At 47.6% G+C, this 24,213-nt stretch overlaps 10 protein-coding genes across 10 annotated transcripts; 6 read left to right on the top strand and 4 right to left on the bottom strand.

Moving 5' to 3' along the window:
* Nucleotides 1-441: 441 nt before the first annotated feature.
* K444DRAFT_618884 (uncharacterized protein) lies at nucleotides 442-2,148 on the bottom strand. The gene is made up of 3 exons (XM_024881417.1): nucleotides 1,727-2,148; nucleotides 1,300-1,676; nucleotides 442-1,249 (listed from the first exon to the last, which is right to left on the bottom strand). The coding sequence occupies exons 1-3, from the start codon at nucleotides 1,893-1,895 to the stop codon at nucleotides 863-865; spliced, it is 933 nt and encodes a 310-aa protein (XP_024730601.1). The 5' UTR covers nucleotides 1,896-2,148; the 3' UTR covers nucleotides 442-862.
* Nucleotides 2,149-2,336: 188 nt separating this feature from the next.
* K444DRAFT_540879 (dienelactone hydrolase family protein) lies at nucleotides 2,337-3,582 on the top strand (the record flags this gene model as incomplete). The annotated part of the gene is made up of 6 exons (XM_024875748.1): nucleotides 2,337-2,400; nucleotides 2,448-2,490; nucleotides 2,538-2,578; nucleotides 2,760-2,911; nucleotides 3,009-3,372; nucleotides 3,428-3,582. The coding sequence occupies 6 exons, from the start codon at nucleotides 2,337-2,339 to the stop codon at nucleotides 3,580-3,582; spliced, it is 819 nt and encodes a 272-aa protein (XP_024730600.1).
* A 2,455-nt stretch (nucleotides 3,583-6,037) lies between these two features.
* Nucleotides 6,038-7,845, top strand: K444DRAFT_571226 (benzoate 4-monooxygenase cytochrome P450). The gene is made up of 2 exons (XM_024877308.1): nucleotides 6,038-7,293; nucleotides 7,354-7,845. The coding sequence occupies exons 1-2, from the start codon at nucleotides 6,088-6,090 to the stop codon at nucleotides 7,693-7,695; spliced, it is 1,548 nt and encodes a 515-aa protein (XP_024730599.1). The 5' UTR covers nucleotides 6,038-6,087; the 3' UTR covers nucleotides 7,696-7,845.
* Nucleotides 7,846-9,546: 1,701 nt separating this feature from the next.
* K444DRAFT_646623 (uncharacterized protein) lies at nucleotides 9,547-10,959 on the top strand (the record flags this gene model as incomplete). Its single annotated transcript, XM_024885220.1, has 7 exons — nucleotides 9,547-9,653; nucleotides 9,878-10,028; nucleotides 10,125-10,179; nucleotides 10,223-10,228; nucleotides 10,270-10,398; nucleotides 10,518-10,714; nucleotides 10,828-10,959. 7 exons carry the CDS (start codon nucleotides 9,547-9,549, stop codon nucleotides 10,957-10,959), a joined length of 777 nt encoding a protein of 258 aa, XP_024730598.1.
* A 252-nt stretch (nucleotides 10,960-11,211) lies between these two features.
* Nucleotides 11,212-12,769, top strand: K444DRAFT_144222 (uncharacterized protein). Its single transcript, XM_024870550.1, has one exon. The coding sequence runs from the start codon at nucleotides 11,443-11,445 to the stop codon at nucleotides 12,475-12,477; it is 1,035 nt and encodes a 344-aa protein (XP_024730597.1). The 5' UTR covers nucleotides 11,212-11,442; the 3' UTR covers nucleotides 12,478-12,769.
* A 418-nt stretch (nucleotides 12,770-13,187) lies between these two features.
* K444DRAFT_618879 (uncharacterized protein) lies at nucleotides 13,188-14,072 on the bottom strand. The gene is made up of 2 exons (XM_024881416.1): nucleotides 13,672-14,072; nucleotides 13,188-13,617 (listed from the first exon to the last, which is right to left on the bottom strand). The coding sequence occupies exons 1-2, from the start codon at nucleotides 13,720-13,722 to the stop codon at nucleotides 13,309-13,311; spliced, it is 360 nt and encodes a 119-aa protein (XP_024730596.1). The 5' UTR covers nucleotides 13,723-14,072; the 3' UTR covers nucleotides 13,188-13,308.
* Nucleotides 14,073-16,004: 1,932 nt separating this feature from the next.
* K444DRAFT_646622 (S-adenosyl-L-methionine-dependent methyltransferase) lies at nucleotides 16,005-17,056 on the top strand (the record flags this gene model as incomplete). The annotated part of the gene is made up of 2 exons (XM_024885219.1): nucleotides 16,005-16,110; nucleotides 16,227-17,056. The coding sequence occupies 2 exons, from the start codon at nucleotides 16,005-16,007 to the stop codon at nucleotides 17,054-17,056; spliced, it is 936 nt and encodes a 311-aa protein (XP_024730595.1).
* Nucleotides 17,057-17,168: 112 nt separating this feature from the next.
* On the bottom strand, nucleotides 17,169-18,628 carry K444DRAFT_143810 (putative formyltetrahydrofolate deformylase). Its single transcript, XM_024870549.1, has 2 exons — nucleotides 17,526-18,628; nucleotides 17,169-17,410 (listed from the first exon to the last, which is right to left on the bottom strand). The coding sequence occupies exons 1-2, from the start codon at nucleotides 18,305-18,307 to the stop codon at nucleotides 17,281-17,283; spliced, it is 912 nt and encodes a 303-aa protein (XP_024730594.1). The 5' UTR covers nucleotides 18,308-18,628; the 3' UTR covers nucleotides 17,169-17,280.
* A 541-nt stretch (nucleotides 18,629-19,169) lies between these two features.
* K444DRAFT_540853 (uncharacterized protein) lies at nucleotides 19,170-20,376 on the bottom strand (the record flags this gene model as incomplete). Its single annotated transcript, XM_024875747.1, has 3 exons — nucleotides 19,170-19,834; nucleotides 19,888-20,094; nucleotides 20,157-20,376. The coding sequence occupies 3 exons, from the start codon at nucleotides 20,374-20,376 to the stop codon at nucleotides 19,170-19,172; spliced, it is 1,092 nt and encodes a 363-aa protein (XP_024730593.1).
* Nucleotides 20,377-22,534: 2,158 nt separating this feature from the next.
* K444DRAFT_483234 (uncharacterized protein) lies at nucleotides 22,535-22,723 on the top strand (the record flags this gene model as incomplete). Its single annotated transcript, XM_024873042.1, has 1 exon — nucleotides 22,535-22,723. A coding segment is annotated over one exon (189 nt), but the record flags the coding sequence as incomplete, so codon positions are not given.
* Between the last annotated feature and the right edge of the window lie 1,490 nt (nucleotides 22,724-24,213).

Below are 24,213 nucleotides of genomic sequence, written 5' to 3'. Positions count from 1 at the left end.
CGTGTTCCCTTCTCAATCCGAGTTTTTGTGAATAATTGGCCGCATTCCAGGAGAAAAGATTGGAGAGCTTGTGATCAAAATACGGTGTGCTGCTCTCTGCTCGTGCGTACAGCTCTCTCCGGCATGAAGTGACGCCAATGGGATGCGGTCAAAGACCGGTCGATGATTGGGCAATAACCTTCCCAACCAGTAGCTGAAACCACATGTCAACTCAACACATCCTCAGGTGATACCGGTCTTGCGGGGAAGATACGTGAGTACGTAAGGATTTGGTGATGCGACAAGAATTCGAGAATCACGAGGCGGAAGCGCGACGCATGGGCGAGGTGTGTCTGCGTTGGGCGAGATCGAGTCGAGGTGAGCTCTAGTACTGTACAGATAGAGATCAAACAACGCAAACACCAGCACAGTCTAGAACAAATTCACATGGGAGTCGTGCGAGGGCGGTCTAGTCAATATGGCCAAAATTAAATACATGCTCGTTTTAAAAAATTCACTAGCCATTCACGCCATTCATGACATCAGTTCCTCTGATCTCAGCTCTCATGCGCGTTGCTAATTATTAATTATGTATTTATGCCTTCAAAGCAGCCCCAGTGGCCCACTCATATATTCTGGCAAATGTCCCTCCAACGCCGATCCTCTCGGTCCCTATGATTGACGACGGAAACTAAGAGGTACAAAAACGATGCAAGGACAATGCCACACTTCCGAGCATGCATACCCGTCCCGAAATAAAGGTACAAACGATCGAAGACGCCCGAGAATGAGCAGCCCTATCCAAATGCAACCCAACCGCTTCATCAACGCTAACACATCCACCAACGTGCACCCAGAATGCCACTCCACTTGATCGTCAATTTCACTTCTGCTTCTGCTTTCTTGGTAACCCCGCTGCTCTTCTCATCTCAATGTCTCCCTCGGCCAGCCATCTGGAGGCCTTCACCAATTGAACGACGTTGATGATTTGCTTTCCGGCCATGACGGGGAAACTAATACCAGCAATTATCCACGGCACGGTTGAGTCCATTTTATTTGCTCGCGCATATTCCAATGCCCCAGCACTATACGGATTGGCAAAGAAGAGGCGCGTAGGGGGGATCGCAGGGCTTCCGGGTTGAAGTGTCGACGCGGTTCCGTTATTCGAAACTTGAAGAAGGGACGGAGACAAGAATGGCGAAGAAAACGAAAGCAGGTACAAGGCGATGAAGAAGAGTTCGTTGAGAGCGCAGAAGAGAAACAGGACCGTCTGAAAGTAGTTAGTAACCCCTGCAAGAACGACGACAAGGGTCCACGTACCTTGTTCGTATAATACAAATTCAAGATGAAGCTCCTGCTTTTATCGACCTTCTTGTGACTGGTGTCCGCTCCTCCCATAATCAGAGTCGCATACATATGTACGTAATGGCTGGCCAGATCCAAGGAGATCAGCCCCTGGAAGACAATGGCCCAGCGCGGCCAGGCAGAGGCCAGGAAGACCAAGAGGCACGCAGTTGTGCATCGATCAGTCACCATGTCTAGCACAGCACCGAATCTAGTCGATTGTTCGAAATGTCGAGCGGCATATCCATCAAGAGCATCGAGGAGGCAGGAAACGCTGTAGAGACCCGAACAAGTTCGAGGATGGAGTGGCATGTAGTATAAGGACGCGAACGCGAGGACAATTCTCGCATACCCTGCTAGACATTAGAATGTAAGTCATGGAGTGTCTGCAGACATAACTAACCAATGAGGTTCGGCCAGAAAAGAAATATGTTCTCCTTGGGATAATCCTTCTCATGGTGGTGAGCTGATCCATTGCCGTTCAGGACGACTTCCTGTCCTCGAGGGGCCGGAGTTGGTGTTGAAGGAGTTGAAACCGCCGCCGCCTGCCTTCGTGTACGCACGCTCGACATGTTTCCTTATCGGGAAGTCAAAGGTTGGTGGGGGGTTGTTGTCGCGTGTCCAGTCGTGATGAAGAAAGTGGCTATTGCGAGCGACGTGATTTGTTCTTGACCGAGGCGCGAGAAGTTGAGGAAGACTATACTCGGTACTTTGAGGTCGCAGAATTGATGAAGGTCGTAGGAATCGAATGAGAGCTCGAGAATTGACTTATCGTAGTAAGCGGACTAAGGAAGGTGTGAAGTTGGATCTGGTGATGTGCCGCTGCTTATCGCAGGGAAGGAAATGCTCTGAAATTCGGAAGGGTCGGGCGCGATTACGCAGGCCAGGGACTGATGAGAGACTTTACCATAAATAGACTAGCATGAATGATGAGTAAGCTAGGCTCCCAGGCCCCAAGTCGACGTCAGTCAACTTCAATCCCGCGGACTTTTATACAGCTTCGAATCGTCAAGATGTTGATTCAAGAGACGCACAAGGACGTGCCCACTAAGGCTGATGAGAAGAAGGGGTCAATGAGTAGACGAAGTCCTCAACCATTTCCCAACATCGCTGACACTTGTCAGGGATATTCCTCTTCCACCCCCAAATTCCAAACTATCCTCAAGCGTGTGTAATTCACCTAGATGAAAGAATCATTGCTTATACCCCTTCAGCCGCTTTCCTGGCGTCGTGCTATTCTCCGAGATCTACCAAGGTGGGCTTATTAATGTTTCCTCTTGGCTCACACGGAGGGGAAGGATGTCCTCAATCCTTTCCACTGAGCAATTGGTATCTCATGATTCTGTATTATTTACAAAGCTTTGCTCATTTCAGTTCTTCCTGTCGTGATTCGGTGAAAGCGTTGTCTGGCCCGTTCTGACAATCATCCCTTGCAGTCACCGGACCAGTAGCTCGGTTTGCACGGCAAATCGCAGGCCAAGGCTATATCGTTGCTGCTCCTTCCTCCTACCATGAGTTCACAGGGCCAGAGCCATTAGCATATGATGTCCCAGGTACAGACGCCGGTAATGAGTGGAAAATCAAGAAGGTAAGAGATCTCCGTTGCCATATGCCCCTTTCTTTATGATTCCATCACGTGATCATAAATAATCCCACAAAGAATCTCTACTGATACCCAAGAATAGACTCTCGCAGGCTATGACGAAGATGGAACCCTCTCGATTGATATTCTTCTCTCCCTCAAGACCTGCAATGGCAGAATTGGAGCAACGGGAATGTGCCTTGGCGGCCACTTAGCATATCGCTGTGCTCTTGACCCTAGGGTTTCAGCAGCAGTGACTTATTTTGCAACGGATCTCCACAGTGCAACTCTTGGTCTCGGTAAAAGGGATGACAGCTTAGCTCGTGCGGGAGAGATCAAGGCAGAGTTGGCTATGATCCACGGAACATTGGACAACCATGTGCCACCTGAGGGAAGGGATTTCATCAGAAAGACTTTGAGAGATAAGGGCGTGATCTTCAGTTGGTATGAAGTTGCTGGCGCTCAGCGTGAGTTTGTCCTTCATTCCGGGGACATCATGAGAGTTGAGATTAATGAACCCAGATGCCTTTATTCGTGACGAGCTCTCCAAAGGCCGTTACGACCCTGCTATCACTAAGATTTGCTTTGAGATCCTTCTTGAACTTTTTGGTCGAACCCTCAAATTGGACCTCGGGCCTCATGATGGTGTCGCACAGAAAATTGAGGATATCTGCTAGCTCGACAGCCAAGACTTCGTCCATACACATAGCTGCTTAAGACCAACGTCAATAGCCTGCGAATTTCTTGCGCGTTATGCAATGATTGTGTTTCAAACTTGTCCCTTTCCCTGGTTTTACTCTTCAGGTGGATCACAGAAACCAAAGTTCCTGTAGGTCAAATAGAGAGAACGGGATGCGTAATGCCCTCTGAAGTCTAACCTCGAATTAATCCAAAGATATCGGGTGAACCTGTGGCACTTGCGAGAAATGACGAATACAACAGCAAACTTGCCCCTTGACTAGGATCATGTGTCAACCTCGTTTGCGATGCGAGCTGCACAAGCTCGACATTGAAAAGGTGGCACACAAACTCCTTGCGATATACGACTCGTCAAGACTCCCCATGACAACAGAGTTCATGAGATGTATCAAGGCTTCGTGTTCTTTCAGTCAAAGCTGTCGCCCGAAATCTCCCGTTCGCCGAGGCGCCCAGGTTCGTCGAACACTATCTTGTTGTCCAAGTCTACGAGGCCAGTCGCAATTTCGTAACACAAGTGGGGTACTCCTGTCCAAAATCAGACCTCCCCATTTGTGCCATGGAAAGGGGATATGTAAAACGACCCCACATCCCCCGGGTGTTGATTTGGGGCCAGACCAATCTAAAGTAGAGGAATACCAAAACATCAAGCTTTTCTTTAATCTTAATTTACTATATAATGAATTATTATAATTTAATTATTTTTCGTGTTATAAAAGGGCTAATTATAAGCGAATAGAATATAAAGTTTTTATTATATAATAACTAGTAATATTTAAATAAAAATATTAAAGCAGATAAGAAAAGCTAGAATTTTTAAGGCCTTGAGAGAGCCTGAAAATTTAGCGATTAAGTACCTGAACTTATTTACCTCGTATGCAATAATCGCCCTGCCTACCCTATGCTTAAGAACTAGAACTCTTTTATATTAGCTTCCTCATTAAAGAAATCTGATTTGAGTAAAAGGCTTAAGTAAGCTCAAGCAACTAATTAGGCATTATTAAAACTCTAAAATCTATCGATACCCCTAATCTAAACCCGGGGGGGTCGTTTTACATTTTCCCCTCGGAAGTCAAAATTGATTATTGGCAGCATGTTCCAAGCATTGCAGCACGATGTCCACCTCTTGGCCTGGATATTCGTTTTAACATCGATCGCATCCAAAACGCGAATACGATTATATACGAGCTCGGTCCGAGCCACCACCCGTCCATCTCCAGAGCCCCTCCCCCCGAAACAGGGAAGCGTTATCTCTTGTACTGGGTTACTTCAAGGGACCGAGCGTATCATTTAGCTCTTACAAGGGCTTCACTAACCAATAAGCGAATTTGGACGTCACACTATATATCTACTACCAAAATTATCTCACCTTACTGCAATTAATATAAAATTTCATAATTTATAACCTTTGAGAAATACTAAAAGTATAATTATTTGTATATCAATTCAACTAATTTTAATACTCATTTTAATAATTTTATAGTATTATTAGTAGTCTAATATACTTCTTTATTACTCTTATTGCCCTTATTACTTCCTTTAGGAAAATAGTATTATTTTTAATTTTACTAAAACGTTTTTTAATAACTTTCCAGAAAATTAATATAATAGCAAGATTAATATAATAGTTAAAAGCTCAAAGTTTAAAGAATCTCATATATTGAAAATACTAAGCCAGAAAGTAAAGAAAGAAGAAATGCCTTAACCTTTAATAATACTTTACTTATATCTCTAGCTTAGTTCCCTGTTTTAGACCTGTTTTCTAATTCTTATTTCCGGCAAATTATGTAACGGCGGGATCGAGGCAATGGCCAGGGCTCAAAGATTCAGGAAAATCCCATGTATTGAGAATACTAAGCTAAAGAGAAGAAGGAGAGAGAGAGAAGGAAAGGAAATAAAAGGAGGGAAATACTAGCTAAAACCACTGAAACGCCGGCTAGCTAGGTGAAACCAGTCATGTGACAGCCACTCCTATATGGCTCCCAGCCAGCGCTGTCACAAGTTATATAGTTATACTAGCTATTATACTTTTCAAATAATTCTTAAAGTTTATAATAATATATTATTAAAAGTAATTAGAAACTAAAAAAAAGTAAAGTAAAGAAAGATATAAGGAAGTAATAAAGCTTTAATAGCTTAATTTTAGTAGTAATATTAATTATTTCAATATTATATATATTATATAAAAGTCTGTTTTTGGATGGTTATATATAGCTTTATTTTTTAGTTGCAATTCGATTTTATATTAGCTATCCTCAAAAGAGCCTAGTTTGCATAGTTATATGCCTGGCATTAGCGCCGCACCTATTTTTAGTAACGGAACAATCGCTTCCGGTGGAATTGCGCAATTACGCTCGGTCCCCTGGAGTAACCGAGTGTAGGAGTTATCTATCTCATAAATAACCCCAGACGATGCTGGACTTCTAATTTCTCTCACATTATTCCAGAAGAATCTGTTCAGGCCCGTGGATTCAGTTATCGACATCATGACCGGAATACGAGGTTTTTTATACCAGAAACTGGAAGGCGTGCATCTTGCTTCATGGCGCGGGGCCTTACTTCTCGTCGCAACTTTTATCATTTTCCAGATTCTACACACCGCTGTAACGGCAATTTATAACATATATTTCCACCCACTGCGAGAGATTCCCGGGCCAAAACTATGGATTGCTTTTCCTCTTCTAAAGAACCTGCATATGATGGGTGGCGACCTGGACTTCAAGGTCCGCGCTGCTCATGAAAAGTACGGCGACGTCGTGCGTTTCGGTCCCGACCAGGTCGGCTTCACATGCCCAGAAGCATGGAGAGACATCTACGGACATGGCCATGCTGAACTCCCGAAGTCCTATGTCAAAGGCTCTGCCATGGATGACGGGAGTATCGTTTACTCGAATGCGTCGAATCACTTCCGTCTCCGAAAAGCTATGCAACCAGCGTTTTCTGAGAAAGCGCTGAGACAACAGGAACCGCTGATCCGGGTGTATGTCGATTTACTGATGGAGAGACTTCGGGAGGTTGCAGACAAGGGAGACTCAACAAATATTATTCGCTGGTACAACTTCACAACCTTCGATTTGATTGCGGACCTTGCTTATGGAGAAGAGTTGCACGGCTTGGCGGGAGGAAAATCGAACATGTGGATTGATAACATTGAGAAGTTGATGAAGCTCATGCCAATCTTGGTTTTGGTAACAACCTCACCGTTGCTTTCGAAAGTCCTACAATTTGTGGCGGGGCCCAAAATCCGAAAGTCTAAGGCAAAGCACAAAGAGGCCTCCGAGTTAATGGCGATGAAGAGAATCAATAGGAAGGAGCAGGTAGATCGCGGAGACTTCATGGACTACATGATGAGATCCAGAGGGGAGAAGCACGAAATGACGGATGCGGAACTGGTAGCAAACTGTGATCTCCTCATGATTGCTGGGTCGGAGACAACAGCCAGCTTGTTAAGTGGCGTCACATACTGGCTGCTGAAAACCCCACATTCATTGAAAAAAGTCACCGAGGAAGTGCGATCGATGTTCGAAAGGGACGAGGACATCGATTTCATAGAAGCCAGCGCCAAACTTCCCTACATGCTTGCCTGCTTGGACGAAGCTCTCCGAATCTTCCCGTCCATCCCTATCTCTCTGACCCGAAAGACCCTTCCAGGAGCACCGACTCCCATTGCTGGCGTGATGATCCCAGAGAATGTAAGATTAACATACCTTTCAATTACCTCTCTCTCTCTACACGCCGCTAACTTCATCCAGACCAAAGTCGGCGTCCACCAGCTCTCCGCCTTCCACTCCGAGCGCAACTTCTACCGCGCTAAAGAATACATCCCGGAGCGTTGGCTCCCCGAAAGCACAAATGACCCTTCATCTCCGTTCTATAACGATAGACGAGAGGTCCATAAGCCGTTTAGTTTCGGACCCCGAGATTGTATTGGCCGGAATTTGGCGTATCATGAGATGCGGCTTATTATGGCACGACTGCTGTGGAATTTTGATTTGGCATTGGAAGAACAAAGTAAGAATTGGCATGAGCAGAAGATTCGTGGACTCTGGGAGAAGCCGCCTTTGATGGTGTTTGTTAAGCGGAGGACGGAATGAGGAGAAGCTCTTTGATGGAATCATTTTTTGAGATTTTGTGGTCGGTGAAGACCAGCATGGTGAGGTTGTTCGGAATTGGCAAGCAAATCATCCTTTATAATATGCAATAGGTAATAAAATAGGTTTCAATACAGAATCAGCTCAACCCAGAGATCAGATGTCAGTAAATGACCGCATGGGGAATTCGTGACAGCCCGACTGATAGAAGAGCTTCTGAATGCCAAAACTTGGATTACTGTTCGGAAGCTGTTGCTCGGGAAAGCGTCTTGCGTTCCACTAAATCTAAAAAAAAGTCGAAAATAGACAAGTGCCCGGAAGTTGACAATGCTTGTCAAGGGCCAGCTCAGATCCAGCGGCATAGCAAGTTGTGCACGTATAGATGTTCCCAGTGATGATTGATTCGGAAGTCGAGGGAAGACGAGACTTGCAGTGCTGCATAGGTGGAATCGCTAAGATAACTGCGAAGATCTGCTAAATTGAACCACTCCTCATGGCGTTTCTCTCCACCTTGGAGCAAACGCGAAGCCCCCGACCTGAGCCAATTTACAGAAGAAGGGGGGCTAAGTGTGTACCGGCGTGGGCACTTACGCTTTAAATTCAAAGTGAGGATCGATAGGTCTGGACGAGTGGATAACAGCTACCCACTAAAATCCACCTCCTTAGTACACGACGACAATTGTGGAGCTACGACAATCCACCTCAATACTCGACTCTGAGCGTGGAACGATTTTAAAAATCTGCTAGACGGGTTCTCTAAGGGGTACCCCGAGGCGAGTTTTGCTATTTTGGATATCGAATTTGTGCATTTTTTTTGGGGCCTGCTTTGTACTAAGCTGTCAAAATGCAGTGGTTGGAAGCCTTGATTCTCTGATTATCGAAGGCTGGGAAGCCCCTTAATAAGTACAAATCCACTAGTCTCCCACTAGTCCCCAAGCCCCCTAGCTGCCTTGAGCCCGTAAGCTCGGCAACTTTCAATTGTGGAGAGTCTGCAAGTCTGCACTATTTTCGTGGATACACTCACCATTGCAATAGTTTGTCAGCGCGTCTACCGCATTCAGCGAGCAACTAAAGTCGAATGGAAATCAATAACCTTATATTAACTTCTCAACTTAAGCACTCGAAATTGGCATTTGTTTCAGAAGCGATGAAAGTATTCTGGCTCAATTGCCGCTCATTTACCACCGACCGAAGCCGCAATTCACCAGACATTTACTTTTGGTCCTGTTCGATTGATAGGTTGATATGGTTCCTCAATCCAAGACCACCCAAGAAAGGAATCAACCACAATCACTAGCCAATACCACTACTAAAGAAATTGCTTGATTTGGACATTTTTACCAATTATCAAGGTTGGTGGCTATGATAGACCGTACGAAGGACTCAGAGAGGATTATGTGTCGCTGTTACGTAAGCCACTAGGGGCGGAAGGTACTTTAGCTAGCTATCTCTCATAGAGAATACATCATCTTTCTGCCCTTACTCTGGCCTTCGCCATTATTGGGGCCCACCGGGATGTCTATCCCGTAACAGTCGCCACCTGCTATATCGAGACGTTTTAATCAATAACTTCTGGCGAGTTTTCATCTAACTATTTTCCATTCAACAAGGTTCGGTTGCGAGCGTGAAGTCCGTGGTATGACCACATTTCAATGTGGGGTAGTTATAATCCCTGGCAGACATTCAACGCCCTGCCAGTGTTCTCGAAGACGATGATAAAACCCAATGGTAGTCCCAATTACTGTTTCACAAGGTGCTGATAAAATCATCACAAAGTGCCTCATTTGCTCACGTATGTGGTTGCCCTTGAGTTCAAATCACGCGATCAAGATGCAGCGGAGCTCCCTTATCGCCATGGTGCTGGATGCGCCAAGTGGCAACGCTACCATGCTCCTTTCTTGTTCGCAGCTTGTCACAGAACGTCTCGATCCGTACGCAATTCCTCCCCCTCATCATTCAACGTCTCTCTGACTTCGAGACCTCCAGTTTAGTAAACCCGGGCGACCCACAAACTCCGCATCTACACAGGTACGTAAATCAGTTTACCCAACCGGTCAATATACTACCCAGCAAATAGGTTGTCGGCAGAGTGAGTATCTTGCTATCTTCAAGACTTCCTTTACTCACCAACACTAGAATGCCTTCAACATTACTACAGATCCCAAGACTGACATCACCACGACAGCTCGCTGCACCACGTGCACTTTATCGAAGACATTTCCAATTACTGGACTGCCGTATTATATTTCAAAGCACGGAATGGAACATTTAAGCGGGTTCCTCAAAAGGGAAATGTTCGCTTTGAATCAGCCAACGGTGGTGGCCAAACCCTTTTCGTGAGTTTTCTAAGAGTCCACTTGATCTCTCTTTTTCAATTGTTCTGAGGCTTGCTAGAGCAATACCTGAAGTTATGCTAACTCTGCTACTAATAGCACACCGCATATGGTGGCAGCGGCAAAGTGAACGTCACAGCTTTCAATCCAGTAGGTTGCACCTTGTGACGCTGAATACGAACTGACGCCGAGTCAAGGTTTTTGTATGCTTGTCGGGGATCCGCTGCTCGCATCAAAGGAGCAGTTTCTCCTAAGTTCCGTCGCCCCGCCTACACCGGCTTGAAAAGAGCATCAACAAGAAGTGGCGAGATTCTGTACTTTCCCAATACAGCCTATGCAGTAGGCATCGTGGCGAATGCCCGTTTTCCTACATGTATATATTCGAGGAGCCTCTTGTTTTTATGTCTGGATGTTTCACGGTGTCAGCGGAACGAAATCTCAGCTCTCCTGAAATAGTAGCTGTCAAGGATTTGCTAATTCCTTGCTAAGCAGGCCGGGATGGAGTTAATTACGACTCAGCGGATCAGCAGAGTCACGCTGCTTACCCACAGAGCGGTACATTCGAGAACGGTGGTCCATGCCCAAGCACTCACCCCGTTCACATCCCTCAGCTCTTTTATGAGACCGCCTGGGTTACTACCAAGTTTAACGACAAATTACTCTGGCCTACAGATGGCTCCCAACCTTTTGTGTCGAGCAACGGCGACCAATAAGCTACCCCAGCCTGGGAAGGTACTCTTGTTCTGACCATGTCTTTAGCACCGGATAAGGAACACACGCAGACTATGTCTTTGGTTGAAAGGGTAATTCTATGCAGAGGGCGATGAATGCAAACTGCGATGTATCTTGCCCTTCATTGAAGACACAGACCATCGCCCAGGCGAATAAGTGTCTCAAGTCTATGAATGTCAAGGAGGACGTCGATAGCTGCTGATTTACCCCCATCGGAATCATGGCTGGGATTTACTAACTGGTTTAGTCACAGGACTTACCACGCTTCCCGGGAATATGTCGGTTACATATTCTTAAACGCCTGGTACCTGATTTGCTGAACCTTCAGTCGAAAGCATCCTAGGATCTACAATATACAATCATAATCTGCAGCCGCCTTGTCTACCTTATCTTATCCCTGCAATGTCCTACGAAATCGCAGTTTACAGTTTGGATCCACCTTCTGATTATCATAGACTCAGAACGGGCAGATACAAGGTGGCAAGATATCATCACGTGATATCAGGCGACGACCTCGAAAACCCGTCGCTGCTGTTGCCTATGTTTATTTTATCTGCCTTCCCATGACCTGGAGCCTACACTATCTTACGTACAAGACAAGGTGTCCCCATTTTTAGACATATAGCAAACCACGTTCGCTTCCCAACAGCACTCGGAACCAACTTTTGAATTCACCTCCCCCAACATGTCAAACCCGGCACCACCCACGTTCCTTACCCTTCCAATGGAAATACGCCTCCAGATTTATGACTATCTATATCGCCCATGGCACTCCCCACCACCCCCATCGGAGCGTTCCGGTATCGCATCCGTCTGCCAGCAAACTCGGCGAGAAACATTTCCTTTCATCCTCCGAGTCCCGCGATACTTCGGGACTGCGGAGCGGCTTTGGGAATGGGCCTTGCGGGGTGATCAAAAGCACCTAGATTTTATCACTGAAATGTCAGTAATGGTTCTCGGAGACTCGCTATCGAAGTTTTGGGCCCTCAGGCATGCTCCAAGAGATATCAGAGACGAGACTGTGCCGTACAGTAGTGGATGGTGGGAGGCGACGTATTTGAAGCGAGTCCCCCCAGCATATATCAAGCCTGTATCAATCTGGCGATCAATCATCAATACTATATCAAAACTTCTCAAGTCCATATGCACCCGGAACACCAACGAAGCCCCAAGAAGCGTGGTCGTAGCAACATGGCAAGTCTTCAGTTCCCTTCCAAACCTCCAGAAACTCGCGATCGCTTTCCAACACCCGCTCCGCTATACAATTGACGGTAGTTCAACTGCCTATCCTGGCCCTGTAGACTCCGTTCACGAGCAAAACTTGATCCTCGAAATGATCTCGAACGCCTGCCCGACCATTCATACCCTTGTAATCTCCAACTCCTCCGAGCGCTTAAATCTCTCGTATCTCACCAAATTCCACAATCTCCGGCACCTTAACTTCAATGGCAAGATCAGCACTTCGCCGGAAGATGCTCTCCAAATTCTGAGAAGTTTGAAGAGCCTCAACACCATTACGCTCGTGCGTCCTCCCTCGAGTAAGGTCATGTGGCCGCCATCCACCATCTCCTCCATCACACCCGACATCATCAGCAAGATGAACCCTCTGAGATCCCTCTCTCTAATCTGCGACGATAAAGAAGCGACATGCCAGTTTTATAGCGCCGAAAGAGCGGGAAACTTGGGGGCATCCTTGGATGAACGAGGTTCTTCTTCTTAATATGCGAGGGGCTCCTAAATAGCTCTTAAAGTGGAACTTCTTTCCGGGTCGAGTTCGTTTTCAGTCTGCAGACGCGGGCGGCTGTACCTGTAGCTCGAGTGGAACATTCGTTAAAGTTTTAAAGGGCTTCGGCGAGCCAGCCAGACCTGCTTTCAAGGACGGTTTTTATTTCCCATGAATTCGTAAACTAGAAAAAGCATCTATAATATTTAATATTTAATATTTAATCCTTTATTGGATATTCTGTCATTATTTGAGCCTTTGGAAGTGTTGGTGACAATCAATCATAAGCGAGAGGGGATATAGAACATCTACAGCCTGAATGAACTCAAAGTGCTTATATGAATCGGACGCTAGATTCGTCATGTGTGCCGAAACAGCTACACGCCTTAAGGAACTTTATATTAACTGCAAATCTACGTAGACTTTAAGCAACGTTACTTGGCTCTTAAAATCATCGACCCTGGAACCATCGAGTGCGTGGTTACTTCAACACTTATATACACATAAAGCGTGCTTCAAATCTTTTCTTTCACTGACTCTGACTTCTAGCAGAGGTTTAATTACAAACACATTCTCTCTTGCCTTTCTCTAGATAGCTTCACCGTTTCTCCTATCTTCATGCGTGTTGTGTCACACGTGACTTAGCTTAGCTTAGCGCGACACCCTGTATCTTAGTTCTCGAGCTCCCCGCTCCTTCTTCCCTCTTTAGACGTTACATACACACCCAAACAGAGCTGTTTCCTTCAGGTCATCAGCCCCGGGACGTGATAATGCGCATCTTCGTGCTCTCAAAGCATCATGCATCTTCTCCTCTCCTTCCATGGCACCTCAGCAAGATACTACCATTGCCTCGTAAACTGCACCGGAAACCCCCAAAACCAGCCCTAGACCGGACACACTTACTACGACCTCCCCTCCGCACCCGTCAATATGGAGCATCCACGTGGCGTCGGCATAGCCGTGATAGGTGCAGACGCTGCCGCCCCCTGAAAATGGGAGGGGATAGGTGGCGGCGCCATTACGGGCAGCTGGAGACTGGATTTTCAAATCGATGCTGGTGCAAATGCGTTGTCGAGGGGCGAGGTTGCTGGGGGTGGGATGAAGCATGGGGATCGAGGAGTCCGGGGGGTCCGTACAGTAAGTGTATTGATTTCTTAGAATGGAAAGAAGACTAATGAGGTAATATTTGAGACTGTTATAGAGATGGTGGGATGAATTTGTATCAGACGTGGACGGATGCATCGGGCAATGTGAGGTTCTGCCGTTCTGGCTATTGGTGTGAGCGGTAGAAACGGGGATTCAATATCGGGGAATGAGTGAAATTTTATAAAAGCCTAATGAGATTACGTCAGAGGTAAGGTAAGAAATATTGGCAATGTCGGGAGTTCGAGGCTCGTTTGAATGTCTGGCGGAGAAAAGTTACAAAAAAGGGTTGGAAGCTTGGGGAACAAGATTTCTGCCAAAAATACTAGACTTCGGGAGCGTAATTAGCCATTGAAAGTCAAATTAATGGCTCAATATACCTGATTATGCAAAGAAGAAATAATTGAGGTTGGAAAATTCGAAACAGAGGTGTTTTTGCAAGTTTCACGGAACTATGCTGGAGCATTCCACCTTACCCATTATCCAATACCACATAAGTGTCACCAGATATTTGGATTTATACAGGATACACTCTTTCGAACGCGTCCTAATACTGTCTCTTTATAGCAGAACGGGATATGTTGAAGTGTGTGTTGAATCACGTGATCAAGTAAACAATCCCCCCTGAACTCATCTCGCAACCAGCTACCTACCTTACATCACGTCCCAAAATATTCCACGAACAAAGACTAATCAAACGAGATGCTAAAGCGGCTCTTCTTTCTAATTCTAAAGCACAAATTCTCTTGGATCATCTTCGCTAAAGGTGAGGAAGGAGCGACGCAGCGCTGTTTTGCATTTTTATATCTTTAGCTTCATTTTAGCTTGATTTACCCACGCTCATGCGCAAGGACCACGAGCTTCTCGTTATCCGACCAATCAGAGACTGCAATTGCTGGACAAGGAGATTTGTTGCACGTCGGCAGTCGTAACGTCAAGGCCCACGCAAGGTCCACACAAGGCTGACAAGGCTCTCGATCGATTTGACTTTGCGGGCTGCACCCTTTGAAGAGTCAACACATGCGATATTGAATGAAAACATCGGCAAAATGAAACCGCCGTTTTTGCTGAATTTGCATCATAGAAGCCACCCTCGGCTTGACGCAGTCCGCAGTAACGGAGGTTAGTCTGGTGTATCTGCTCGAGGTTTGGTGCGATGCCAGATCCTCCGCCCAAGATCGATACTCCCGCAATTTAACAGCGACAAGTTTTGATGACCTCCAGGTGTCCAAATGATATAGGAGTCTATGATTTCCTCTAAAAGTCACTGAGCTAACTTTGTCAACATAACACAATCCACTCGCCGGCCTTCCACCCCATGCCCCCTAAAATGAGAGAATCAACATCATCGCATGCGGATCTCCAAAATCTTAATCCAACGAACCTAACAAGAATGCTGCACGCGATAGAGTCAAGAAGGATGAATTACTACGTCCAAGCGGGACTGTTGGCTGAAAAGCAGAGGTTGCAATTCGGACACGACTCATTTCTTTGCTATACTATCAACAATGTCTTTCGCGAAGAGGTGACTTTCTACGCTTGATGCCTCAAGAGTACATTTCAAATTTCATATTTTCCGCTCTGATGCAAGGAGAGTCAGTTTTGTCCGAACAATGCACTGCGAACTGAACAATGTTGGGCTCGACAGCACAAAGCAAAGTTGAAGGAGGCAATTCTTGATTTCCCCTCGAACACTGCGACGCCGAAGCACTCTTCTTAGTCCAAAACATCAGATTCAATGGCCTTAAAGTAGTGGAAGCTAATATGCACGTGAGGACTGTCATCACATTGCTGCAGGTCCTTTTCGTACTTTCGTCCTGATTTCCTTCTCCTCGAGTGATTTAGACGATATCATGGGGTTTATGCCAGACTTCACATGGACCCTCTCAGACACGCAGCGCATAGCAGACCTTGCCTTGAACCTTGCATTTTGCGAGTTTCCCACGCGCTGCGATCGTTAGGTGGTGATTTCCCATGCCAACAAGCTTTGCCCCTGACCGTTGCTCCGCCAACGAAGCTGCCGACATTCCGTCTGACACGTAAGCTTCCAGACTGTTTCCTCTTCTCTCTCGTGGTCTCAGGGGTCTTTATTGAAGCTCGCTTATCACATTTTAAATTGAAAGAGTGTATCTCCGTCTGAGGACGGAGGTAGTCGGATAAATATATCGCCGTATTACTATTATTGGTCAATCTTTGTAACAGCAAGCAGGCTGCTACGGAGTATTGCTTTTCTGAAGTTGGGCAGCTCGCTAATCTCCAAACAATATCTCCGTACCTGCAACATATAAATCTCCAGCCTTGGCCGTCATTCTGCTTCCAAGTTCGAACTCCAAACCCCAACATACTGAAAGTTGTAGATCCCCGTGATTAAACTGCCAAACATGTCCAAACCTACGGCCCCCACAGAGAAAACTTTCTCATCCTTCACAAAGGACCAGGGCGCGAACTACGCCCAAAATCGCCCAGGCTACCACCCAAAGCTCTTCCGTAGGTGTTGGGGGAGAAGCCCTTTCGTATTTTCGACTGTTTCATGAGATTCTCCTAAGACAATGCCCTCTCCCAAAACAATTAATCGAGCAATTGCTGATTCCCCCGTTACCCAGAAACCATCATCGACCACCACACCTCCACCGGCGGCCACCAAGATACCCTCCTCGACATCGGCTGCGGTCCAGGAATCACGGCCCTGGCCCTCGCACCGCACTTCACAAATGTAATCGGCCTCGACCCCTCCGAAGGCATGATCAACACCGCGCGCGCCTCAACCACGCTCCCCAACCTCCGCTTCGACATCTCCACCGCCGAAGACCTGGGCTCGCACCTCACCCCTCCTATTCCAGACTCCAGCGTCGACATCATCACCGCCTCGACAGCAGCCCACTGGTTCAACATGCCCCTCTTCTGGCCGCGCGCTGCACGAGTCCTGAAACCCGGCGGCAGCGTGGCAATCTGGACTACCGGCGCCGTGTCCACGCACCCCGACATGCCGAACCACACCGCGATCCAGGCTGCCATAGACGCCATCGAGGAACGCGAACTGAAACCGTTCTTCGAGCCGGGCAATCTGCTAACGCGGAATATGTATCTCGATCTCGGACTACCCTGGACTGTAGACCCGAAAGTGGAAGACTTTGAGAGGGAAAGCTTTTTTAGGAAGGAGTATGGCCCGGATGAGGGCAATAGCGAGGAGTTTTTTGTGGGGGGTGGGATGGAGGTTAATTTGGATATGATGGAGAAGGTGTTCGGGACGATGAGTCCGGTGCAGAGGTGGCGGGAGGCGTATAAAGAGAAGGTGGGGACGGAGGGGGATGTGGTTAAGTTGATGAGGAGGGAGATTGAGCGGTTATTGAGGGAGGTGGGGGTTGAGGAGGGTCAGATGATTTGTAAGGGGAGTATGAGGGGGGTGTTGTTGATTATTAAGAAGAAGGCGTAGGCTTTGGGGCGTTTGGTTTAATGAGATGAGATGGGACGAGAGCAAGAGCTAAGAGCGCTGATAGAAAACACCTGGAGACGAATTCAGTACTTTCCCAAGATTTCCCTGCTCCTAATTGGAAATTATCCCGCGTGAGAGTGAAGTGCTTTTTCCTTCTCAAAGCTCAACGCCAGAACACGTTTTGGTTCTCAATTCTAAGTCTTTCATCATTATTCGTCCGTTCATCAATTGAAGACAATAGTCTTATGACCATTCAACAAGACCCTCTTCTCCGTAACCCACTTCACAGCCGTCGCCAACACCTTGCTCTCAACATTCGAACCCTCAGTCGTAAGATCCTTCGGACTCATTGCACTGATACTCGTTAGCCCCATTCCCCATCCCCTTTCCTCCTCGCCTTCCCCCACCCCCAAAATCTAACGTTCAAACACGAAAAAGACGGAGAAAAAAACAAAGAAAAAAAACTCACTGATCAACCCTCACAACATCCTGCTCAATAATCGGCCCCTCATCCAAATCACTAGTAACAAAATGCGCCGTCGCGCCAACAATCTTAACCCCTCTCTCATACGCCTGATGATATGGCTTCGCGCCCTTAAAGCTCGGCAAGAAGCTATGATGGATATTGACAATCTTGCCACTCATCTCCTCACACAATTTCGGACTCAGGACTTGCATATATCTTGCCAATACAATGAGATCAATGCTATGCTCTTTTACCAGCTCAAGGATTTTCTCTTCCTGGGAAGATTTGGTGTCTGCTGTGACCGGGAGGTGGAAGAATGGGACGTTGTAAGTTGCGGCGAGGGGCGCGAAATCAGGATGGTTGGAGATGACGAGCGGGACTTCGATTTTGAGTTGCCCTATACTCTGCCGGAACAGCAAATCATTCAAACAATGACCAATCTTCGAAACCATGATGAGGACTCTCGGTTTCTGCGCCACGGAACTGAGCTCGAAGCTCATCCGCAGCTTGTCAGCCGTCGGCGTGAAGCTTATCCTGAGCTCCTCGACGTTTAGCACCGAAGGCTCGGTGGAGTCGATTGGTGAGGATTCCGAGAAGCTGGAGGGCGTGAAGGGGGAGGCGGGTGCGAAGTGGACGCGCATGAAGAACTTTTTGGAGGAGGCGTCGCCGAATTGCTGGGAGTCGACGATGTTTAGGTTGTGCTGAGCTAGAAACCCGGTCACGGCGTGGACGATCCCGGGCCGATCCGGACAGGAGAGCGTGAGGATATATTCGTCCGAGGCCATTGGGAAGTGAGGTAGAGTGGGTGCAGGTGAGAAGTGCGGGGGAGGGTTGTGAGAGATGAGGCGAGAGTCATGAAAATTTATAGCGGGGAGGAAGGTAAGGCTTGCAGAGTCGATTAGCCGGAGATCAAGCGGCTTCCGTAGAAGGTCCACATCTCTTCTTTTGAATTGAATTTGTAAACGAATGGGTTTGAAGGGGGAGTTAGGTAGTAAGTAGATCAATTGATCTTTGGATGTCTAATCTGATCAATGACCGGGGTGGGAAGAGCCGCTTGAATTGGCGTGCCCCGCGTCACGTGTTTAAAATCATGTGATGTGACACCTCATCCCTCCATTTTCGTTGCTCTGTTGGCGCTATTCTATCTTATCAACCTCTCCATAAGCATCACACAATCAGTGGTAACACTTTATTTAAATTCCTTAAGTCTACGCGGTCGGGACAGGCTTGATATATCTCTGGCCAAAGGGAGATTGGTGTAGATTCGCTTTCGACCGGAGATAAATCAAGAAATAGTCTCTTCTCAGTCACAGAGTGAAGTATCACTGACATTGTATCGATTGTAGTGAAAGAAACTGGTATCATTTGTATTACCACCTAGCAACCGTACGTAAAGACCGCGGGGTATAGTATCCTCCCAACCAAAGATCAAAGAAACCTCGCCCCAAACAATCTCTCATTATTGCCGAGTACCGAGCCATCCCCATCGTCATTAATCGCCGAAAGCAAAGATGTAAAAGTACAGGGTTGATGTTTTGGTCGCCAGATCGAAGATATGTCGATCAAAGAGTAAGTCGCAGAACGAGGGTAAACTACTAACTTATGTAGACCAGGCTACATCAACACCATAAATATCAGTGTCTGTCTTTAGATATTTTCGACAACGTGGGCATTAATAGCCCGTTGGAAATCGGATCCCTGACCTCCAAAGTCATTGTCATACTTCTGCGCAGCAGAAATTCCGCCATGTTGGCTCGATCCGTCGCCAACCATCGCCTGCATCTGACTTCCAACCGTTGAGGCACTTGGTAAGAAGATGACCTTGCTGTTGGCGGACTTGGCCATAGCTTGCATAGCCTCGAGATATCTGATCTGCATGGCTGGTGCGCTGGACAGGATATCGGCGGCTTGTCGCATGAGCTTGGCGGATTCGACTTCGGCGCGAGCTGCAATGACCTTGGACTCTCCGATACGCTTGGATTGAGCGGCCATGGAAAGCGAGTCTTGGAGTTCGTTGCTGAAGATGATATCCTTGATGAGCATGCTCTCGACTTGCACACCCCATCCTGACGCGACATCCTCGATGATCTCTCCAATCGATTGAGCGACCTCCTCACGGCGTTCAATGACGTCTTGAAGGACGCGAGCACCGACAACGTGACGAAGCGTGGTTTGTGTACGCTCAACAAGGGCTTGACGGACATTGGAGATACCAAAAGCAGCCTTGTGTGGGGATGTGATGTGGTAGTAGATAACGGAGGTCAAGTGGAGGGTGACGTTATCCTTGGTCATGCAAACTTGCTTCGGAACCTCTGCAAACCGAATTAGCCACTATTGAAGTATTCGAGCTCGCAGATTATCTTACCAACGATCTGAATCTTGACATCGACCTGGATAAGACGTTCACTAAGCGGGTTGATCTTGACGAGACCGGGATCAACAGCACGATAGAAGCGACCGAATTTCGTGACGAGACCGACGTTACCCTGCGAGACAGGTTTGTAGGGGTTAGGACAGATGATGCAGCAGGGAATGGCACCCATAGTTCCAATGCATGAACCAAGAGTGTTGACTGCAGATGATCAGCTGTTGTTTACATTGTTCACATTGTGTGGCGGGAATGCGCCGACTCACTCATGCTTCCATACCAGCCGTGCGCACCTTCGCTCTCACCCGCAAGAGTCTGGGCATAGCTGGGTTGGAGATCCTCTCTTCGCGGCGGCTGGACGTTGACCATGGGGTTGTCATTGCGGCCTGGGGTATGGGTTGGACGGAATCCACCGTTTAACGAGGCTTTTGAAGGACCACCGCTGGTGTCGTCCTTGGCGACAATGGGGTCAATACTTGAAGACATGATGGATGATACTTGTGCGACGGGGGAAGGGAGGGGATCGCGCAAAGATATTTGGAAGAGGGTTCGAAGTGGTGTGTTGTGTTGTGGAGGGTGGGAGGGAGCTTTGATTTAAGTAATCGGCCGACGTTCGTAGGACGTGGGACGTGGGAAATGGAACGTGAGCTGCCTCGCGCTAGTGTGGGCTGTGGTGCGGGGAAGGAATTCGAGCTGCAGGCGGCAGGACGAAAGTGATGGATAATTTGGCGATTCGAAGGGCCGACAGGTAGCAATCCTCCTTGCTTCTCTGTTGGATCTGTCGAATGTGCGCAAAAAAAAGTAACGTTGGTGATGAGAGTGGTTGTGAGACGAGAGATGTATCAGAAGTCAGGAGTGGTGACGCTGAGACGTTCACGCTCTTTTTTATATTTTCGCCGTCCGTCCCCTGCCCTCGTTATCTCCAAGGGCTTGCAAGAGCGGGCTCCCTTGCGGCGCCACTTACTAAGTTACTGTGAACCTCCGCAAGCTCGATCGCGCCGGTCCCTTCTCGCACGAACAGTTGCCCACTCGAGCTCGCAGAGGGCGTCCAGAGCTTCCGCGTGCCTCCACCTGCGGAAGCACCAGGAGCACCAGGAGCACCAGAGGCGCCATCCAACGACTTCTTGTCGATGACTTGCTGCGCCTATGAAACTACTGGGATCGCTGGACCCCTGGTGCGCTATTTACCTCCACAAAAGCTTAGCCCTCCGCTGTTGACCCACTCACTCACTGGCAGCAGTTCGCGCGGCGCCAAACTCTGCGACCTCATTACGGACCGTAATCGTCCCCCAGTTACCGGTGGAATCGGCGACGATCATCCTAGGAGTAGAACGACATCATGACGACCGAGATGCTCCGGTCCTTTACGTCTGACTGCTTCGCGCGAAGCTAAGGTTACACTGCCGCAATATCCAGCGCTGGGAGGCGAGGTATTTCCGCTAATGTGCAACAGAGATTGGATCGCATTTGGGAGGAGCAGCACGAGCAGCACGAGCACAATCTTCAATTAACCAAGAAGAAGGTCCCCGTTCTCAGGATAAAGTAATCCCTCACTTCAACATCCCCACATGCTCGGACGACATCATACCACCCTTGGTACCTCGCGGTTATCTGATTTGCTCCTCCAGACTCAAATACTCGCAGCTCGGACGGTTTCCTAGCCGTGCTTAGCCCCAAACACTCGAACCAACGTGGGAAACACTTCAATGATCAGCAGACCGTGCCGCATTAGCCTCCAACGGCCAAGATTCCTTCTAGAAGCCTTCCCAATACATCGCTTGGCGACGAGCTCTGCCATCGCCGTGGCAACTTCTCCCCCTTACAGCATCGATGTACCTCACCTGACATTCAAAACGTCAATAATCGCGCTTACGCCTCGGCCGATGTCAAAGTCAAGCAGAGGCTCAGCCCTGCCAAGCCAGAGGCATCCTTCGCTTCGGCTGATCGGTAGGCTTTTGCTCATCAACAACACCAACACCAACTTCAGCTCCAAGACCCCAAGCCCCCCTCGCGTTCAATATCATCACTCGCCACTTGCCTATCTGAGACGCTTCTTCCGACCGCAAAGCAAATTGCAATTATCCTATCCTCAATTCTTCTTATCTCATTCCAAATCCCCACGCGGAACCCGCATCTCCTCGTCCAACGACAATTTGCCTGCTAGAAGCCGTGGAGGCGCAGCATCTCAAACGCCCATCTCGCGTGTCTTTGGAGTCGGAAAGACGGCTATGCACATTTGGTACTCTCCCCATATCAGCCGAGCCGACGAATCATCAATTCTCCATGACGCTGCAGATCGTTGGTCTCATGATTTACTTGCTGTCTTCCTCCCAATCCGGGAAATCTCTCACAGTTCTTGGAATCACACCAAGAAATGCGCAGTGCATTGTGATAGTGCAACGATCGCACAGTAATCGTGCGGCGTCGCTCGCACTAAACCAGCTACCCTGCAGGTTTAGTGCGGTACAGTAATATGGTCGAAAATCAGTAATATGGTCGCTTTTTTCTCCCATTTATTGATTTTAATTAATTAAATATTAACACCATGACCAAATATGACCCTGAAGAAGAGAAAAGGATGGCCCAGGCCTCCGATTTCTATGCCAGAAACCCACACGTCAAAAAATCTGCGATTGCGCGTTAATTCAGGGTAAAATATCGACTCTGGAAAGCGCGTTTGGCTGGACGAAAATCACAGAACACCAAAGGGGCCTACAACAAAGCACTTAATCCTGATCAGGAGGAGGGCGTCAAGCAGTTTATCGATTTCCTGATCTATTTAGGCCATAAAGCTGATCTCAAAACGGTTCGGGCGGCGGCAAACAAGATTCTAGCTGAGAGCGCGTCCACCCACCAAGTTACGCGTGTGTGGGCTCAACGATGGTTCAAACGGAACAAAGCATGGTTTAAAACCCTTCGTGCGAAGACACTAGCACAAGAGCGGAAGGCGGCAAATCGAAAGGAGGATCTGGAAGAGCATTTTAATGAGTATTATGGGGCGTTGGAGAAGTTTGGGATCTGCTTTGAAGACGTGTGGAATATGGACGAAACTGGCTTTCGCATCGGCGTTTTGAATGGAAAGATCGTTATTACACACCTCAATACGAAAGCTGTCTACTTGGCAGATCCCGATAATCGAGAATCACTTACTGCGATCGAAACTGTATCTGCTGGGGGCGAAGCAATTGCACCATTCCTGATTTTGAAGGGGGAGATCCTGTTGGAAGAACACTTTAATAACGACCTTGATACCGAAACAGTCTTCGCCACGAGCTCCACTGGATATACAAACGATGCTTTAAGCCTCAAATATATCAAGCACTTCCATAATCAGACATATCGACGAACACAGGGCAAGTGGAGGATGTTGATTTTTGACGGTCATGGCTCCCATACTTCAGACGAGTTCTTATATTATTGCTGGTCCCACAAGATTGTCCCTTTTCAACTGCCACCACATAGCATACACCTCCTCCAACCACTCGATATTGGCCTCTTTCAACCCCTTAAGCACTGGCATCAAGTCAGTATTCACGATAAAATCCAGTATGGTAATGTCGTTTATACCAAGCTTGATTTTCTAGCGGCATACCAGTCGATACGGGGAAGGACGTTCAAGCGCAGGACGATTCTCAGTGCCTTTAGTAAAGCGGGCCTTTTAGGGCGAGAAACGATACGGTATGCATATGACAAGCTAGCTCAATTCGTACCAAAAGAAGGTTTGTTAATTGGCTACAGATTTATATGGTAATATAGGCTAATTTTGCAATAGACAAGCAAACCGAGATTCCACCTCCACGAACCCCTCCAATGTCGAAACCCTTCCAAAACCCCCCTACATCTGCGAATCGTGCGGCATACAATACCTATATATGTCAACGTTTAGACGACCATTTTATCCTTGGAAGGGACGAGAAGGAGTACGCTCTCACACCGAGTTTTTGGAGATCTTGGAGGGCATACCAACAAGTAGCTGAGCCTAAGTTACTTAGGGCAAGCTTAATTATGGAAAGAGAGCTTGCAAGAGAGAAGGCAGTACTCCAGGAACAACGAAATAAGCTAGATGAGGGCAGGAAGCATGTGCAAAAACATGGGGTCATTTCCAAGGGTTCGGCAGTTCGTCAAATCGCACATCGCAGAGAGTCCCTTTTTACCGCTGAAGAGATGGACAATAACGCCTACCTAAATCGACGAATTAGGGAAACTAATGCATATATTACGAAGCATATTACTAGTAAGCTTCCACGCCGGAGACGTGCTCGTGGGGAAACAGCTCCGTACGATTTAGGGGAGCCCTTTGGCTATGGAGATGAACCACCATTT

Source organism: Hyaloscypha bicolor (assembly GCF_002865645.1).
Source record: "Hyaloscypha bicolor E unplaced genomic scaffold K444scaffold_141, whole genome shotgun sequence".
In the NCBI taxonomy this organism is placed as follows: Eukaryota; Fungi; Ascomycota; class Leotiomycetes; order Helotiales; family Hyaloscyphaceae; genus Hyaloscypha; species Hyaloscypha bicolor.
This window is presented reverse-complemented; position numbering and strand designations above follow the sequence as displayed.